General features: G+C 41.0%; 1 protein-coding gene across 1 annotated transcript; it reads right to left on the bottom strand.

Annotated features, from left to right (window-relative positions):
- Window positions 1–9,832: 9,832 nt before the first annotated feature.
- LOC114504335 (disintegrin and metalloproteinase domain-containing protein 20-like) lies at window positions 9,833–11,989 on the bottom strand. The gene has a single exon (XM_028522154.2). The coding sequence runs from the start codon at window positions 11,987–11,989 to the stop codon at window positions 9,833–9,835; it is 2,157 nt and encodes a 718-aa protein (XP_028377955.2).
- Between the last annotated feature and the right edge of the window lie 7,917 nt (window positions 11,990–19,906).

Here is a 19,906-nt window from a genome sequence, read left to right as displayed (position 1 = left end):
AGTCACCTCCAAAGTACTCTCCACTGGACGCAGTACCCTTATTGAGATGTTTTTTTTCCACTGTTCAAAACAGTTTTTAAACTTCTGGGTTTGGATGCCTTAGTGCTTCTGCTGTTTTTGGTTTTATCACTTCCACATTGGCAAAATATTTCCCTTTGAGAACTTTTTTCATCCGAGGAAACAAAAAAAGTCGCTTGGGGCAAGATCATGTGAATAGGGAGGGTGGGACATAGGGGTCATGCTCTTTTGGTCAAAAACTGCTGAGCACCTAGCATGGTGTGAGCAGGTGTGCTCATAAATCACCTTTCATGAAATGGGCAAACATGTTGAAAGACTCTTCAAAGAGAAAAGTACTGAAGTCAAATGCAGCCCCTCACAACACTGCCAGCTGGCACACTGATACAGATGGGTTCCTAGAACACCCACATAGCAGGGAAGCCTGTACTCCAAGGGGCCCACTGTCCACAAGATAATTCCATTTTGGGAGAGTGTCCTCTCGTATTTGTTACGATGAAATCTGACAGTAGCGCAGTGCCTGACTGGCAAATCAACTTGCTGTTTTTTTCTTTGAGTAAGTGTTAATAGAAAGACTCAATGTGCAGACCCAGGGATATCCACCTGAGATGCATAAATCAACATGCAGATGAAAGAAATTAAATGGTATGAAGTTCAAATTTGGACAGAGTGGTTGGGGCAACAACACAGATTGGGAATTTGTAAAACTACATTCAATATTGCACAACAAAAACACTCATTTTTATTTATCTAGCAAAATACCCACAGTCTTCTATCATTAAAATAACATGATTTGAAGGTAGAACCGTTGGCAGAACTGAAAAAACACAGAAAGGTGAAGTCTTCTATGAGAGATCTGAAATGGGCTAATCAAATCCACTTCTCCTAGTGTGCACTATGAAAATGACAGGTGGCCGACTAAGGACCTGTCATCTCCTAGACCCTGTACTCATTTCTGCTTAGTTCTTTATTATTGTTATTATTATCTTTATTGTGTGTTCCTTAACCTCTTTTCTCGGTAATCATTTTCCTGTTGTTTGTGGAATCTTCCTTTTAGGAAAGCAGGAGCAATCTTCTCTCTACTCTCATTTATGAAAAGTTCCTTATTCCACTTGATTGTGCTAGACCTACCTGTCAAACATTGGGTCCAACAGCATGGGGAGCACAGCAGAGAGAAACACTTCCATCCTCAGGATCTTCAGGTGTCTCACAGACCAGCTATCTGGTCTCAGTTTGCTTTGATTACCAAAGCCACTTCCAAACCACTCAACTGGTGGCCATCTCATTAAACCACTACTGACCTTTCTTTCTGTTACACCAAGTCCTAAATCAGTCCTGCACAAACCTCAAAGAACTGGGCCGTCTGATTTGCTAACACATTATCCACCAATACCTCTACCTACATTCTGGGTTTAGTGGGCATGTGGACACCCCATTCAACACCCAGGTGATTTCAGATTTACTACTCATTTGCAACCAACTTGCTAACTGACCTATGACAAAGATCTAGGTCTTATTCTTGCTCTCTTTTGTCCTCTTATATATTAAATAGTTAATCACAATGTTGATTCTTAATCAAAATTACTCATCAATTTTTTAAAGAAGTTTATTTATTTTTTATTTTTTTAAAGAAGAGAATGGAGGGAGAAAGAGACGGAGAGAAACATGAATGTGTGGTTGCCTCTCATGCATCCCCTGCTGAGGACCTGGCTCACAATCTAGACATGTGCCCTGATTGGGAATGGAACTGGCAACCCTTTGGTTCACAGGCTGGCACTCAGTCCAATGAGCCACACCAGCCAGGGATACTCCTCACATTTATGGAGGACAGAGATAATTCTTCTTTTCATTTATTCACACTTCTTATGTTCCCTTTCTTTTACTCTTTACCACTATAGCCTAACTCTAGACTCCATTGGTTCAAACACTGTTGACTGAAATACTCAATCCAAAGTAAATTAGTGCTTTTCCTGCTTTTGCCACTCTTACAACTGACTGCCAAAATTGCTGGGGGCGGAAACTCACAGAGCATCTTTAGGGAAATGAATGCATAAGATGTGGAAACTGTCAAATTGGATGAGATAGCCTGATGCTTCAGCCAGAAGGAGGAAATCATGACCTGATATTTCTCTCAACCACTTTACCCTTTTAAGAATTCATATTTTGTTGCTCACATTGTTTCTGATTTTCTACATTTTCTCAGGAATATATAGGACACTCAGCTGGGTGTCTTTGTTTCCAGAAGTTTTCATTACTGATTTTCAATGGCGGTAGTTTAAATAAAAAAACCAAGGTGTTTTCATATTTGGCACATATAAGAAGGATCTGCCATTTTCTATGTTTTTGCTTTGTTTTTGCAGAAAGTTGGCAGGAGACTTCTTTCAGGCTGAACACTACCCTCATCATTGAAGTGACCTGAGATCCTAGGGTGGGTGGGTCCTCCTCTAGAAGTGAAAAGGAGGAAAATGCAAAGATCCCAGAAGAAGTCAGTGAGGTCCTTAAAGGAAATCTTTGAGAACACCACCTCTAGTGGGTGGAATTATAAACTTCTGATTGGCTCTCTATGACTCTCTTGATCTGTCTTTGGTAATTATTATGGAGTATGAATTGTTCTTGTGATGCAAAACAGTTATTTATGGATAATATAGTGCTCTTAGGGTGAATGTAACCAACATAAATCAGTTAAAATTTATTCCTAATACCTCAGTTTACAAGCAGGGAATAGGAGGACAAACTCCAAAAATACATGAGGCAGACTACTTTTGCCTTCATAGTATTGTTTCATAGAAGGATTAAAGAGACACACCTCCTGAGAGAATATAACATTTTCATGAATAACATGGTTAGTGCTGTAATAGTATAGAAGGTTCACAGTAGACTGTCATGCATCATCATTGTGAATTCTTTATCGTTTCCCCACAGCATCGTTAAATCCAAGAACGTCTGTACCCGAATGACCACCTCCTGTCTCACTCTCCTGTGTAGCCAAGTCCAGTAGTTTCCAAGCCATGAGTATTAACCCATTAAATACCCAATTTTGTGGCTCTCAAGCAATTTAAATAGAGCAGAATAAGCCCTAAGAAATAGATCCTCCTTAAGATCTGAAAAACTGGCAAAGGATCATGTCATGTTTGTGCTGATGTGTATGTCTGTGTGTGTATATTCCAGTGTGTGTGTGAAGGAGAAACAAAATGCTAGCTTTATAGCTAAATTCTTGAGTTACTTACCAGCAGTAAAATGAATGGTTCCAGTGGTCTTTTCTAGCTATGGACTTATCACAGATAGTTTATATCACTGATTTCCAGGAACAAGAACTTTACATGACAAAGATAACATCACTTCCCTTTTATCTCTCACTTGATTATGTTCTAGATTTAACTGCTTATTAAGAAGACCCTCCCAATTCTAAATACTGCGATAGCAAGTTACAGTTCCTCCTCATTCTAGAATTAACTGCTTAGCAACAAAAATGCCTTAATTCTAAATACCAAGGCAACCAGTTAAATGTCTTCCTCATTCTGGACCTGGAGGAATCTTGCCTACTAGTGGATTAGAAAATAAACAAAATCTTGGTAAGGACTGTGGATCCAAGGGAGTTGGTGAATCAGCCCCACCTCCACTTGTTTTTGTCGAGGAGAAAAATCTGGAGAGTACTGACCTGGGAAGACACACAGGGAAGAGAGAATGTGCAGAAACACAGCCACAAGAAAGGAGATTCTGGCACACCATTTGAGTGGGATAAGGACACGTTTAGGTGCAGTGGAAAGTGCAAGGGCTACCCCCGTCCCCAGGGTGACATTGTAGGGGACTAATTTGTTGGGAAGGAATAGCAGCGATCATCCCTGCAGAACAGATCCAAGAGGTGACCTTCCTGGGGCTAGAGGTTGAAGGCACTGAGTGCCTATGCAGGGGTCATGCCAGAGAAACTTTGTATAGTAGCACCCTGATTTCTGAGGGTACCAGTGAGCATGAAGGAAAAGTGCTTTCTGTTGTGGCTTTAAGACTTCAGTAGGAAGTCTTTTCCTGATCCCTGTGAACACCCCGCTGGAGGATCTCCTGAGGACTGTAGGCACACCCAAAGGCCCCCTTGCTAAACCCAACCCCCCTGTCCTGACTCTGTGGCAGGCACCCTGTGTGTGCTCCTAAGTGTGGCAGTAAGAGCAAGTTGAGTAGTTACAGTGGCCTCAGAAAAGTGTTTCATGGTCTGTGGGCAATGAAGAAATAGTCACTGAATGTTCAATGCCACCTTTTAAGAAAACAAAAATTGATTTTTTTTGAAACCTGGGGATTTATAAGAAGAAGAGAAAACAAGAGTTAAGAATTCTTCCACCAAGGGACCCAGAAGAGTGGAGCAGATCTGTCCATGGGAAACCCAGGATCCCCAGAGAAACAACAGCAATGCAAGCTACCCTGTCTGAAGAGAACAGGTAAGGGCATTTCAAATGCAAAATCAGCCATGCAGAAGTACAAGTATTTACAAAGTACTTGTACTTTGTAAGTCCCATTTCATATCTAGGAAATATGGGATCCCCAAAAGACATCAGTAATTCTCTTACCCCTGAGACCAGAGACATGGAATAATGCTGTGTAGCTTACTATGAATTGATGATACCTGTATTGAAGGTGTCAGGCATGAGAAGAAAGTTCAGTAAGATCAAGGAAAAGATCAATGGATGGAGTGGGTTATTACAAGAAAGATAGAAACCATAACAAAGAGCCAAACCAAGATATTGGAGTTGAGGAATTTAATGAAGAAGTTTAAGAATATAATTCAGAACTTCTGTAGTAGAGCTGAGCAGGTGAAAGGGAGGAAAAATGACCTAGAAGATGATGATTTTGAAAAACCGTAAGGGGACCTCAACTAAAACTGGAGTCAGAAAGGCCTGTGAGGACACTCTTAATGCCCTCCCACTGAACAGAGACCTCAGTTACAGAGCCCAACAAGGAGAGACTGCCTGGAATTCGCAGATGGGAAGTCCAACTACTTTACTGCCCCAGCAAGAGGAAGGAAGATTGTTTCCTATTTTTTCCAATGAGAAGCCTAGCCCAGAGAAATGTCACAGCTTAGCCAACAAAAAGCCATCATCACTTGAACTTTAATTTTCCTCCAGTGAACTTTTATTTTTCCCTTGCTGTTGATTGCTCTGTTCCATGTTCCTTTGTATAAAAGCTTTCCATCTTTGGTAACCTCTTGGAATATCTTTCTGCTTGCTAGATGAGAAGCTTCCTGATTCAGTGGTCATTTAATAAAGCCAATTAGATTTTCAAGCTTATTTAATTAAGTTTTTCTTATTAACAACAGTTAAAAGAGAAAGAGAAATTAATTAAAATGAGAAAAAAAAGCCTACAGCCCTGGCTGGCGTAGCTCAGTGGATTTAGCGCGGGCTGGGAACCCAAGCATCGCAGGTTCGATTCCCAGTCAGGGCAAATGCTTGGCTTGCAGGCCACGGCCCCCAGCAACTGCATATTGATTTTCTCTCTCTGTCTCTCTTTCTTCCTCCCTTCCTTCTCTAAAAATAAATAAATAAAATCTTAAAAAAAAGCCTATATATCTATGAGACTCAATCAAAAGGAGGAACACCAACATAATCATGGTTCTGGCAGAGAAGGGGGATGGGGTAGAAAATTTAGTTCAAGGACTAATAGCTGAAACTTTCAATGTCTGAGGGAGATTGGACATCCAAGTTCAAGTAGATAATATAGTGCCCTATTTTTTGCCTTTAAAAAATTTTTAAATTTTATTCATCATGCTATTACAGTTGTCTGGAATTTTTCCCCTTTGCCCCCTTCCACCTAGCACCCCCACTCTCTCACAACACCTCCACCATTGTTCATGTGCATGGGGCATGTGTATAAGTTCTTTGGCTACTCCATTTCTTATACTGTGCTTTACAGACCCATGGCTATTCTGTAACTACCTATATGCACTTCTTTTTTTTTAAAAAAATATTTTACTGATTATGCTATTACAGCTGTCCCATTACCCTCCTCACTCCCCTCCACACTGCACACCCCCTTCCATTCGCATTCCCCTCGTTTAGTTCATGTCCATGGGTCGTACATATAAATTCTTTGGCTTCTACATTTTCCATACTATTCTTACCCTCCCTCTTTCCATTTTCTACCTACCATCTATGCCATTTATTCTCTTTACCTTTTGCCCCTCTCTCCTCCTCCCACGCCCCTATTGCTAACCCTCCATGTGATCTCCATTTCTGTGGTCCTGTTCCTGTTCTAGTTGTTTGCTTAGTTTGCTTTTGTTTTTGTTTTGGGTGTGGTTGTTAATAATTGTGAGTTTGCTGTCATTTTGCTATACATGCTTTTTATCTTCTTTTTCTTAGATAAGTCCCCTTAACATTTCATATAATAAGGGCTTGGTGATGATGAACTCCTTTAACTTGACCTTATCTGAGAAGCACTTTATCTGCCCTTCTCTTCTAAATGATAGCTTTCCTGGATAGAGCAATCTTAGATGTGGGTCTTTGCCTTTCATGACTTGGAATGCTTCTTTCTAGCCCCTTCTTGCCTGTAAGGCCTCTTTGGAGAAATCAGCTGATGGTCTAATGGGTCCTCCTTTGTAAGTAACTGTCTCCTTTGTTTTGCTACTTTTAAGATTCTGTCCTTATCTTTAATCTTGGGTAATGCAATTATCATGTGCCTTGGTGTGTGCTTCTTGGGTCCAGCTTCTTTGGGACTCTCTGAGCTTCCTGGACTTCCTGGAAGTCTATTTCCTTTGCCAAATTGGGAATGTTCTCCTTCATTATGTTTTGAATAAGTTTTCCATTTCTTGCTCTTCTTCTTTTCCTTCTGGCACCCTGATGATTCAGATGTTGGAACATTTAATGTTGTCCTGTAGGTTGCTCAGCCTCTCCTCATTTTTTTGAATTCTTGTTTCTTCATTCTGTTCTGGTCGACTGTTTATTTCTTCCTTGTGGTCCAAACCACAAAGAGGTTTATTTGAGTCCTGGTTTCCTTCCATCACTATTGGCTCCCTGTAAATTTTCCTCTATCTCACTTTTCATAGCCTTATTTTTTCCTGTATTTTATGACCATACTCTGTCAATTCTGTGAGCATCCTGATTACCAATGTTTTGAACTGAGCATCTGATAGGTTGGGTATCTCTTTGTTGCTTAGTTGTATTTTTTTCTGGAGCTTTAATCTGTTCTTTCACTTGGGCCATTTTTTTTTGTCTCTGTGCACCTGTTACATGGTAAGGGGCAGAACCTTAGGTATTTTCCAGGGCGGGGCAGCCCACCACACTGTATGTAGGGGAGGGGTCAGAGAGGGAACAGTGCTTCTTGTTCATTTCCCTTTTGGATTTCAGTCACTTCCTCTGCTACCCATGAGCAAATTGGGCCCATTTGGTGCTGATTCCTGGGTGGGGGCGGTTTGTGTACATTCAAGGACCCTGTGGGTCTCTCCGACAAATTCTCCTGTGAGGCTGGGAGTTTATTCTACACCCTCAACCCTCACAGATTTTTTTAGTCAGAGGTTTTGAGACTTTATATCCCTGTGCTGGAACCCTGGGTTGAGTGGTCTATTTTGCTCTCCAGTTGTTCCTCCCAGTTTATCTGCAGGCAAATGTGTGGCTGCCTACTTTGCCAGCTGCTGTGTTGCCTTGTCCTATAGCCACCAGCATGTCTCCAGTCCTCATCGTCTGGCTACTGCCCATGCCTGCCTGTCCAACTGGAGCATGGTCCAGTAAAAAAGGTCATAGATTCAATTCTGGTTGAGACACGTGCGTAGGTTGCGGGTACAGTTCCCACCTGGGAGCCTATGAGAGGCAACTGATTGGTGTTATATCTCACATCAACAATTCTTTCTAAAAAATCAGTAAGCATTTCCTCAGGAGAGGATTAAAAAAAGATTATGGGGATCCCTCTCTATCACCTAGAGGTTCACAACCCAGCCCTCCAACCATTTGCCACATGCAGCACAATCAGATACGTGTGTGATGGGGAGACAGTACAGATGCTTGAGATGCGCCTCCTTTTCTTATGTTTTATGTTCAATACACACCATGATTTTAGGAAACTCTGCTTTTGAGAAATTTCAGACTAGCTCACTAGCACTGCACAAAGCAGTGAAATCAAGCAAATGTGACTTGAGGGGAAAGAATTTAACTTAGAGCTGCCTCAATATCTAATTATGAGTCGACCTAAACCTTTGTAGTAACTAAGCTCTTCAGGGATCTCCCCTTCCTCAGTAGAAGTGCTCCCGCAGGGCCCAGGCAAAGGCTCCGTTCACATCCAGTGACACCTTGAGCTCAGAGGGAAACATGGCTGGTTAGATCCAATGCTTTTCAGTATGATTTCCCTGCCTGGAATTTCAGGTCCTCTATTTCCCATTGCTTCATTAGCACTGTGATATTCTTAACTATGGTTCTTAAAACTGTGATATTCTGGGGTTCTTTCAGAGGAAAAAAATACTTATTATACTAATACTTAATACTTCCATATATAACATAGAATTGAAAGAATCTTCTTCATCCTGTTTAATGGTAAAATGAGTGGCAAGTGTTATTTCCTGTTTTTTTAAAGAGATTTTATTTATTTATTTTTAGAGAGAGGGAAAGGAGGGAGAAAGAGAACGAGGGAAACATCCAGGCGTGGTTGCCTCTCATGTGCCCCTTACTGGGGACTGGCCCCTAACCCAAGCTTGTGCCCTGACTGGCAACTGACCAGTGACCTCTTGGTCCACAGGCCATTGCTCAATGCACTGAGCCACACCAGCCAAGTGTCTCCTGTTCTTTTTTTCGGATTTCAAGGATTCTTAGAGTAATTCATGCCCACAAGATGGTAAAGGGCAGTGGTGTGTAAAGTTCAAAGTTTCTGCTGTCAGACTCTTTCCTGTGTTCTTGATTATACTAATAGCTTAGCCATTGAGATCTGCCATAAAAGGAAACCCCACCACTGGGACAACCATGAGTTATTAACAAGTAGATGTAGCTACTGCTCCTAGGACTGGACATCAAATGGGACAAATGGGACTGTTGGAAACTATGCCTTTGGAATGAGTCCCAGGGACATAGGACTCTGACCCCTGAGGAGGTCAGTGGACCTGGTGCTGGCATCTCAGGGACTTGGTGGAGGACTCAAAGTCTTGTCACTCTAAACCCTGAGTTTAGAGGTTTGGTAGCTGAGCCAGTATATCTGAGGCTGACAGTCTGTTGTTTCTAGGAGTTAGCAACAAATGAGCAAATATTATATATGAATAAATTATATCTACACAGAAAATATGGAGAAGTAAACTCACTGTTGATGCCAAGGTGTAAGCTCTCAGTGAGGAAACAGTGATAGGAATAGCAATGCAAAATTCCCCAACATTCCCCTCTCCCTCTCTTTCCCGCTACTGGCAGGAAGTGATAGGGGAAGACGGCTAGAGAAGAGATGTGCTGTGCAGGTTGCCATTCTCTGTGTGAATGCAGAGTACAAAGGGAAGGACATCTGGAGGTGAGTTATCAATAAGTCCAACTTGGGACCAGTCAGAAACCAGACTAAGAGCACACACACACCATCCATGAGCTATGCCTCTGCTCAAGATGCAGAAAGAGACCCATTTGATGAAACATTAACCACTTTTAAGATAGTGGAAAGTTGAAATAGGCCCAGAATTAGAAAATTTGGCTAATTGTTTTAATGGTTGATGTTTATGATCTGAATGATAAGATGCCTCAGAGATAGTCTGTGGATGGTCTGCAGTGCATGCCATCAGAGATCCACAGCTTGGAGACTGACAATGAATACATGGGAGAGATCAATTGGGATTGTTTTAAATTGTATTTTTGTTTTCTTTCCAAGGTGAAGTTGCAACATTCTACTTTTTGTTTTCATGAGAGTTTTCTTGAATAAAGAACCCAAATAACAACAACAATAATAGTAATATAAAAAAAGCAATAAACCAAAATAGTAGCAGGTAATGCTTCCCTTGTGGCTTTTTCATCTCTTCTCTCCCAGGAGGTGGGCCACTGTCGATACTTCCCCCATAGCCCTTTTGCTGGCAGGTGGGAGGGTCCCACTCACGGTTGCAGTGGCAGTTGTTTCTGTTGTTGCAGACCCCGTTCATATTGCAGGTCTCAGGTGAACACCCAGTTACCAGGAGGGACAGATGGACACACTTCCTTTTGATGCACACATGGTCTGCACCACACTCTGTACCATCTTTCACATCACCAATGTCAGGAGTGGCCATCCCCAAGTGGTAGTCGGTACCCCAGCAGGTGATGTCATTGAAGCGAGTCCAATGCACAGTAGAATGATCTCTCAGAAGGGGAATTTCTGTCACATTCTCACACTGCACCCTCCCACATAGGACATCTGACATGTTACACCGCACGTATTCAGCACCACGGATACCACAGTTCCCAAATCGTTCACCACGGGTGTTCATTTTGGTGTAGCAACTCTGATTGGCACTCTTGGCCTCTTTGCCGAAAATGTTCCTACACTGTTCTTCACGGTTATTGCATCTCTTCTCATAGCAGTAGCCACCATCCTCGCATGGGAACCCATCCTGCACATACACATCTTCTGGACAATGGTTGGATGTCCCATTGCACCACTCTGGGAGATCACATGTGTTTTCCTGTTGTCTACACACTGTGCCTGTTGGCAGGATCTGGCAGTCTTGGCAACAAAGTCCAAAAGCACAGGCAGCCCCCAATCTCAGGGTGCAACTTAATTGACAACAGGGATCTTTTATACAGAACTGCAAAGTGCCACAGTCACACTCTTCTCCTTCTTCAACCACACTGTTTCCACACTGTGTAACTGTGAAGATGTTCCCTGTATTTGATGAAACGTACAAACACTTTCGTTTTACAGCAGTGTTCATGAAGTCAGCATAACTACAGTTGCTGAACCTACTTGCATTTACTTTTGACGGATACATTATGCAGACTGGATGCCCACATTTACAGGTGTCGGCATCATGTTCCATACCCAAATTATGACCAATCTCATGTGACACAATATATGCAAAATCATGCACATCATCATTCATGAAACTATCAACTCCACAGTTAAGATGAAACTTACATACTGTTCCAACATAGGCTAAGCCCGCTTTGATACCATAGTCCTGCTTTACAAAAATATGTGCAACATCATGGGGTAAGCGGTTATTAAAGCCAAATATCTTCCAAATGCTAAATTGTCCCAAGAGAGTACTTATGTCATTTACTGGAAGGAGGTTTCTTGCATTCCAGACCTCGATTCCTGTTAAAACCACATCAACATCCAGTGAGCTCAAGAAGTTATCAACTTCATTGACAACAAGGAACACTTCATACTGCACTTTTGTGGTATTACTATCACGATGAAGGTATCGATTGTGGTCTACCACCACTGCCAGCTCAAGAAACCGCTTGTGGGTCCACCAGCCTTCATACCCACTCTGCATCAGGGTGAAATTAACAGTCTCTTGAAACTTCAATTGTCGTGCTATTTCTTCATCTGTCAATCCACACCTCATGGGCGGTAATTGTGTCTCCTTCCTGTCCACCTTGTATATGAGATGTTCAAACGTGGTAGAATGCCTCTTGGGCTCTATTTCATACACAACGTCATTTGTTTGTAATGTTCCTTGGAAACCCCCCAAACAGGTACAGAGGGTCACCATGGATTCTGGGTCCCCCTCCACATAGCCTTGATAGTAGCAGTCATTCTGGACAAAAGGCTGGTCCTCTAGGAGGGCACCTTGGTCGCTGTAGGTAAACACTGGGAGGTGTCTGGACAGGAAATACTTGTTGACCTTCATGTGGACAATGTGTCTCTGGCCCCCAAAATGAAGCCTGTAAGTGAGCCAGCCTGGAAGCTTCCTGCTGCTGGCATGCCTTGTGGGAATCACCACCTCTGCAGGACCATGGCGTTGAGAGTTTCCAGTCTGGGGCCATCCAGAAAGAAACAGAAACATACCCTGCCAGAGCAGCAGAAGAGTGATCTTCACATGCACCAAGGCCTCATCCCCTGCCATTACGCAGCCACTGCATGCAGCCACTGGGGAGAGCATAGGAGGGCAGGGCAAGAAGCATCAGTGTCGTGTCTGCTTCATCTGAGCTGGCTGCATGCAGTGCTGACCTTTATTTCGACCTCCGGCAGAGTCACGCCATCAGAGAAACAGCACTACAAAAACATGAAAAGAAGAGCAGAGACAGAGGTGGGCATTATAAGCGGGTCTAGTTAGAGGAGGAAGAGAAGGTGTGGGTTAAAGTGAGTTAGCGTTTGGCTCAAGACAAGACACAGAATACTGCCATCAGTTGATACTTCATGAACCTAGCTGAAGGGGACACATGGATTCATTATCCCATTCTCTCATTATATGAATATATATGAAACATCCCACAGTAAATATATCAAAGTGAACATATATCATGTTTTGATGAAGGAGTCTTAATTTATACATATAGGCTTGGTATGAATATCGATATGGTAGGTCTTCCTTTCACTACCAGAAGAAGAATTATGTAGTTACATTCCTTGGAGAGATAAAAGCTCTTTACACACATTCTTGTTTCTCTTTGTTTGTAATATATACATCCAAAGCAACAGGTTATTAGTTACATTCTTTACTTTTTGCATTTCTCTAATCATTTAAACCTGTGAAACCGGGAGGGTCAAAGCATCCAATTTCTCCAAATATTTGTACCTACTGTAATCACACCAAGTTCTGTATTTAGTGGAGGAGGGTGGCGCTGGAGGGGGAGCATATTGGGTTGATGACAGATTATCTAAAAAGTTTATATTTGATTATACTCTTCAGGAGAACAAGATCTTAAAAACCCTAGCCTTATGAAATGAGAGGAATCAGACTAGTTGGCAGAGTATCCCTTGGAGGCGGGAGTGTCTTGAAGGCAAATTAAAGCAGCTTCAGAAATCAAGAAACCCTAAAGGAGGGAGGGAAGCACACAGGAAGGCAATATGTTGTCTTTCCGTGGTGAAGGCCTCAACGTCTCCACATGTCCAAGATTGCAAGGTAACCAGTTCCCAAGGTCAACCTTAAAGTGTTTTTATTTTATAAATACAAATACATGTACATATCTTCTATGAAAAATAAAAACAAAAAGCTATCTCAGTAGTACAAATGCATTATCACATGTGAGGGTGGACCCACAAATGTGTTTATAAAAAATTGTTTCTTCATTCTTATGTGCTTAAACTTCAGTCACCTCCAAAGTACTCTCCACTGGACGCAGTACCCTTATTGAGATGTTTTTTTTCCACTGTTCAAAACAGTTTTTAAACTTCTGGGTTTGGATGCCTTAGTGCTTCTGCTGTTTTTGGTTTTATCACTTCCACATTGGCAAAATATTTCCCTTTGAGAACTTTTTTCATCCGAGGAAACAAAAAAAGTCGCTTGGGGCAAGATCATGTGAATAGGGAGGGTGGGACATAGGGGTCATGCTCTTTTGGTCAAAAACTGCTGAGCACCTAGCATGGTGTGAGCAGGTGTGCTCATAAATCACCTTTCATGAAATGGGCAAACATGTTGAAAGACTCTTCAAAGAGAAAAGTACTGAAGTCAAATGCAGCCCCTCACAACACTGCCAGCTGGCACACTGATACAGATGGGTTCCTAGAACACCCACATAGCAGGGAAGCCTGTACTCCAAGGGGCCCACTGTCCACAAGATAATTCCATTTTGGGAGAGTGTCCTCTCGTATTTGTTACGATGAAATCTGACAGTAGCGCAGTGCCTGACTGGCAAATCAACTTGCTGTTTTTTTCTTTGAGTAAGTGTTAATAGAAAGACTCAATGTGCAGACCCAGGGATATCCACCTGAGATGCATAAATCAACATGCAGATGAAAGAAATTAAATGGTATGAAGTTCAAATTTGGACAGAGTGGTTGGGGCAACAACACAGATTGGGAATTTGTAAAACTACATTCAATATTGCACAACAAAAACACTCATTTTTATTTATCTAGCAAAATACCCACAGTCTTCTATCATTAAAATAACATGATTTGAAGGTAGAACCGTTGGCAGAACTGAAAAAACACAGAAAGGTGAAGTCTTCTATGAGAGATCTGAAATGGGCTAATCAAATCCACTTCTCCTAGTGTGCACTATGAAAATGACAGGTGGCCGACTAAGGACCTGTCATCTCCTAGACCCTGTACTCATTTCTGCTTAGTTCTTTATTATTGTTATTATTATCTTTATTGTGTGTTCCTTAACCTCTTTTCTCGGTAATCATTTTCCTGTTGTTTGTGGAATCTTCCTTTTAGGAAAGCAGGAGCAATCTTCTCTCTACTCTCATTTATGAAAAGTTCCTTATTCCACTTGATTGTGCTAGACCTACCTGTCAAACATTGGGTCCAACAGCATGGGGAGCACAGCAGAGAGAAACACTTCCATCCTCAGGATCTTCAGGTGTCTCACAGACCAGCTATCTGGTCTCAGTTTGCTTTGATTACCAAAGCCACTTCCAAACCACTCAACTGGTGGCCATCTCATTAAACCACTACTGACCTTTCTTTCTGTTACACCAAGTCCTAAATCAGTCCTGCACAAACCTCAAAGAACTGGGCCGTCTGATTTGCTAACACATTATCCACCAATACCTCTACCTACATTCTGGGTTTAGTGGGCATGTGGACACCCCATTCAACACCCAGGTGATTTCAGATTTACTACTCATTTGCAACCAACTTGCTAACTGACCTATGACAAAGATCTAGGTCTTATTCTTGCTCTCTTTTGTCCTCTTATATATTAAATAGTTAATCACAATGTTGATTCTTAATCAAAATTACTCATCAATTTTTTAAAGAAGTTTATTTATTTTTTATTTTTTTAAAGAAGAGAATGGAGGGAGAAAGAGACGGAGAGAAACATGAATGTGTGGTTGCCTCTCATGCATCCCCTGCTGAGGACCTGGCTCACAATCTAGACATGTGCCCTGATTGGGAATGGAACTGGCAACCCTTTGGTTCACAGGCTGGCACTCAGTCCAATGAGCCACACCAGCCAGGGATACTCCTCACATTTATGGAGGACAGAGATAATTCTTCTTTTCATTTATTCACACTTCTTATGTTCCCTTTCTTTTACTCTTTACCACTATAGCCTAACTCTAGACTCCATTGGTTCAAACACTGTTGACTGAAATACTCAATCCAAAGTAAATTAGTGCTTTTCCTGCTTTTGCCACTCTTACAACTGACTGCCAAAATTGCTGGGGGCGGAAACTCACAGAGCATCTTTAGGGAAATGAATGCATAAGATGTGGAAACTGTCAAATTGGATGAGATAGCCTGATGCTTCAGCCAGAAGGAGGAAATCATGACCTGATATTTCTCTCAACCACTTTACCCTTTTAAGAATTCATATTTTGTTGCTCACATTGTTTCTGATTTTCTACATTTTCTCAGGAATATATAGGACACTCAGCTGGGTGTCTTTGTTTCCAGAAGTTTTCATTACTGATTTTCAATGGCGGTAGTTTAAATAAAAAAACCAAGGTGTTTTCATATTTGGCACATATAAGAAGGATCTGCCATTTTCTATGTTTTTGCTTTGTTTTTGCAGAAAGTTGGCAGGAGACTTCTTTCAGGCTGAACACTACCCTCATCATTGAAGTGACCTGAGATCCTAGGGTGGGTGGGTCCTCCTCTAGAAGTGAAAAGGAGGAAAATGCAAAGATCCCAGAAGAAGTCAGTGAGGTCCTTAAAGGAAATCTTTGAGAACACCACCTCTAGTGGGTGGAATTATAAACTTCTGATTGGCTCTCTATGACTCTCTTGATCTGTCTTTGGTAATTATTATGGAGTATGAATTGTTCTTGTGATGCAAAACAGTTATTTATGGATAATATAGTGCTCTTAGGGTGAATGTAACCAACATAAATCAGTTAAAATTTATTCCTAATACCTCAGTTTACAAGCAGGGAATAGGAGGACAAACTCCAAAAATACATGAGGCAGACTACTTTTGCCTTCATAGTATTGTTTCATAGAAGGATTAAAGAGACACACCTCCTGAGAGAATATAACATTTTCATGAATAACATGGTTAGTGCTGTAATAGTATAGAAGGTTCACAGTAGACTGTCATGCATCATCATTGTGAATTCTTTATCGTTTCCCCACAGCATCGTTAAATCCAAGAACGTCTGTACCCGAATGACCACCTCCTGTCTCACTCTCCTGTGTAGCCAAGTCCAGTAGTTTCCAAGCCATGAGTATTAACCCATTAAATACCCAATTTTGTGGCTCTCAAGCAATTTAAATAGAGCAGAATAAGCCCTAAGAAATAGATCCTCCTTAAGATCTGAAAAACTGGCAAAGGATCATGTCATGTTTGTGCTGATGTGTATGTCTGTGTGTGTATATTCCAGTGTGTGTGTGAAGGAGAAACAAAATGCTAGTTTTTCTCCTTTATAGCTAAATTCTTGAGTTACTTACCAGCAGTAAAATGAATGGTTCCAGTGGTCTTTTCTAGCTATGGACTTATCACAGATAGTTTATATCACTGATTTCCAGGAACAAGAACTTTACATGACAAAGATAACATCACTTCCCTTTTATCTCTCACTTGATTATGTTCTAGATTTAACTGCTTATTAAGAAGACCCTCCCAATTCTAAATACTGCGATAGCAAGTTACAGTTCCTCCTCATTCTAGAATTAACTGCTTAGCAACAAAAATGCCTTAATTCTAAATACCAAGGCAACCAGTTAAATGTCTTCCTCATTCTGGACCTGGAGGAATCTTGCCTACTAGTGGATTAGAAAATAAACAAAATCTTGGTAAGGACTGTGGATCCAAGGGAGTTGGTGAATCAGCCCCACCTCCACTTGTTTTTGTCGAGGAGAAAAATCTGGAGAGTACTGACCTGGGAAGACACACAGGGAAGAGAGAATGTGCAGAAACACAGCCACAAGAAAGGAGATTCTGGCACACCATTTGAGTGGGATAAGGACACGTTTAGGTGCAGTGGAAAGTGCAAGGGCTACCCCCGTCCCCAGGGTGACATTGTAGGGGACTAATTTGTTGGGAAGGAATAGCAGCGATCATCCCTGCAGAACAGATCCAAGAGGTGACCTTCCTGGGGCTAGAGGTTGAAGGCACTGAGTGCCTATGCAGGGGTCATGCCAGAGAAACTTTGTATAGTAGCACCCTGATTTCTGAGGGTACCAGTGAGCATGAAGGAAAAGTGCTTTCTGTTGTGGCTTTAAGACTTCAGTAGGAAGTCTTTTCCTGATCCCTGTGAACACCCCGCTGGAGGATCTCCTGAGGACTGTAGGCACACCCAAAGGCCCCCTTGCTAAACCCAACCCCCCTGTCCTGACTCTGTGGCAGGCACCCTGTGTGTGCTCCTAAGTGTGGCAGTAAGAGCAAGTTGAGTAGTTACAGTGGCCTCAGAAAAGTGTTTCATGGTCTGTGGGCAATGAAGAAATAGTCACTGAATGTTCAATGCCACCTTTTAAGAAAACAAAAATTGATTTTTTTTGAAACCTGGGGATTTATAAGAAGAAGAGAAAACAAGAGTTAAGAATTCTTCCACCAAGGGACCCAGAAGAGTGGAGCAGATCTGTCCATGGGAAACCCAGGATCCCCAGAGAAACAACAGCAATGCAAGCTACCCTGTCTGAAGAGAACAGGTAAGGGCATTTCAAATGCAAAATCAGCCATGCAGAAGTACAAGTATTTACAAAGTACTTGTACTTTGTAAGTCCCATTTCATATCTAGGAAATATGGGATCCCCAAAAGACATCAGTAATTCTCTTACCCCTGAGACCAGAGACATGGAATAATGCTGTGTAGCTTACTATGAATTGATGATACCTGTATTGAAGGTGTCAGGCATGAGAAGAAAGTTCAGTAAGATCAAGGAAAAGATCAATGGATGGAGTGGGTTATTACAAGAAAGATAGAAACCATAACAAAGAGCCAAACCAAGATATTGGAGTTGAGGAATTTAATGAAGAAGTTTAAGAATATAATTCAGAACTTCTGTAGTAGAGCTGAGCAGGTGAAAGGGAGGAAAAATGACCTAGAAGATGATGATTTTGAAAAACCGTAAGGGGACCTCAACTAAAACTGGAGTCAGAAAGGCCTGTGAGGACACTCTTAATGCCCTCCCACTGAACAGAGACCTCAGTTACAGAGCCCAACAAGGAGAGACTGCCTGGAATTCGCAGATGGGAAGTCCAACTACTTTACTGCCCCAGCAAGAGGAAGGAAGATTGTTTCCTATTTTTTCCAATGAGAAGCCTAGCCCAGAGAAATGTCACAGCTTAGCCAACAAAAAGCCATCATCACTTGAACTTTAATTTTCCTCCAGTGAACTTTTATTTTTCCCTTGCTGTTGATTGCTCTGTTCCATGTTCCTTTGTATAAAAGCTTTCCATCTTTGGTAACCTCTTGGAATATCTTTCTGCTTGCTAGATGAGAAGCTTCCTGATTCAGTGGTCATTTAATAAAGCCAATTAGATTTTCAAGCTTATTTAATTAAGTTTTTCTTATTAACAACAGTTAAAAGAGAAAGAGGAATTAATTAAAGTGAGCAAATAAAAAAAGTCTACATATCTATGAGACTCAATCAAGAGGAGGAATACCAAAATAATCATGGTTCAGGTAGGGAGAGGAGATGGGGTACAAAATTTAGTTCAAGGGCTAACAATAGTGGAAACTTTCAATGTCCTGGGGTGATTGGACATCCAAGTTCAAGTAGATAACATATCACCCTATGATAAAAGTCTTTCCCCTGTACACATTTTAATGAAACACTATCAAATTCAAAGATAAAGAATTGTAAAGACAGCCAGGATAAAAGGGTAATTTCGAAAGGAACCCTCATTATGCTGTCATTGGAGCTAAAATGGAATAACATATTGAAACTGCTAAGAGATAAAAATTGCCAGCTGATAAACTCAATCAGTTAAATTCTTTCTTCAGATTTGAGGGGTGAATAAAGACTTTCTTAGATGCAGAAAAGCTGAAGGAATACATCACTAGACACAACTGGCAAGGTTTGCTTAAAGAGGTTTTTAAGCTGAAATGAAAACACTTGAAGCAGCGACATAAAACTCAAAAATATACAACACCTTGACGATGGTGAAAATACATATAGTCATATTTAGAAAACTCCCATTGTATAATAGGATGGTGTATTCATCACTTAACAATAAAGGTTAAAGAAAGAGAGTATGAAAATATCTATAGCTAGTATAACTTGTAAACAAATATACAACATAAAAAGAGGTAATTGTAATATCAAAGATATAAAAAGAAAGAAAAGGATGGTACCTTGTTATCAAAGATAAGTCTCTATCAGGATAAAATGAACTGTTTCATCTATGAGATATTTTCCATAATCTTCATGGTAACCACAAAGCAAAATCCAGAGTAGATTCATGAAACTTAAAAAAATATTGGAGAAACAGAGGATACTACTGAGGAAAACAATAGATTTAAAAGGTAGCTAGAAGCTAAGTGAAAATGAAACAATGGTAGCACAAACCAAACAGAAGCAACCACTAAGATGGCAATGCTAAGCACTTACCATATCAATAATCATGCTGTATTTAAATGGACCAACATCGCCAATCAAAAAGCACACTGGCTGATTAAAAAGAAAAACTAAATCCAACTCTATGCTGCCTATAACAAAGTTATTTTGGCTTTAAAAGTACACATAGTTTGAAAGTAGAAGGATGGAAGAAGATTGTCCATACAACTGGAAACCAAAAAAAAAAAATAGGGATAGTCACAGAGGACAAAATAGACTTTAGCCAAAAATTATAACTGGAGTCCAAGAAGGTCATGATATAATGATAAAGGGCTCAATACATTAGAAATACATAATAATCATAAATTTATGTGCACTAAGCATAGGAACACTTAAACATATTAAGCAAATACTAATAGGACTGGAGGGA

This window comes from Phyllostomus discolor, chromosome 8 (assembly GCF_004126475.2).
Source record: "Phyllostomus discolor isolate MPI-MPIP mPhyDis1 chromosome 8, mPhyDis1.pri.v3, whole genome shotgun sequence".
Lineage (NCBI taxonomy): Eukaryota > Metazoa > Chordata > Mammalia > Chiroptera > Phyllostomidae > Phyllostomus > Phyllostomus discolor.
This window is presented reverse-complemented; position numbering and strand designations above follow the sequence as displayed.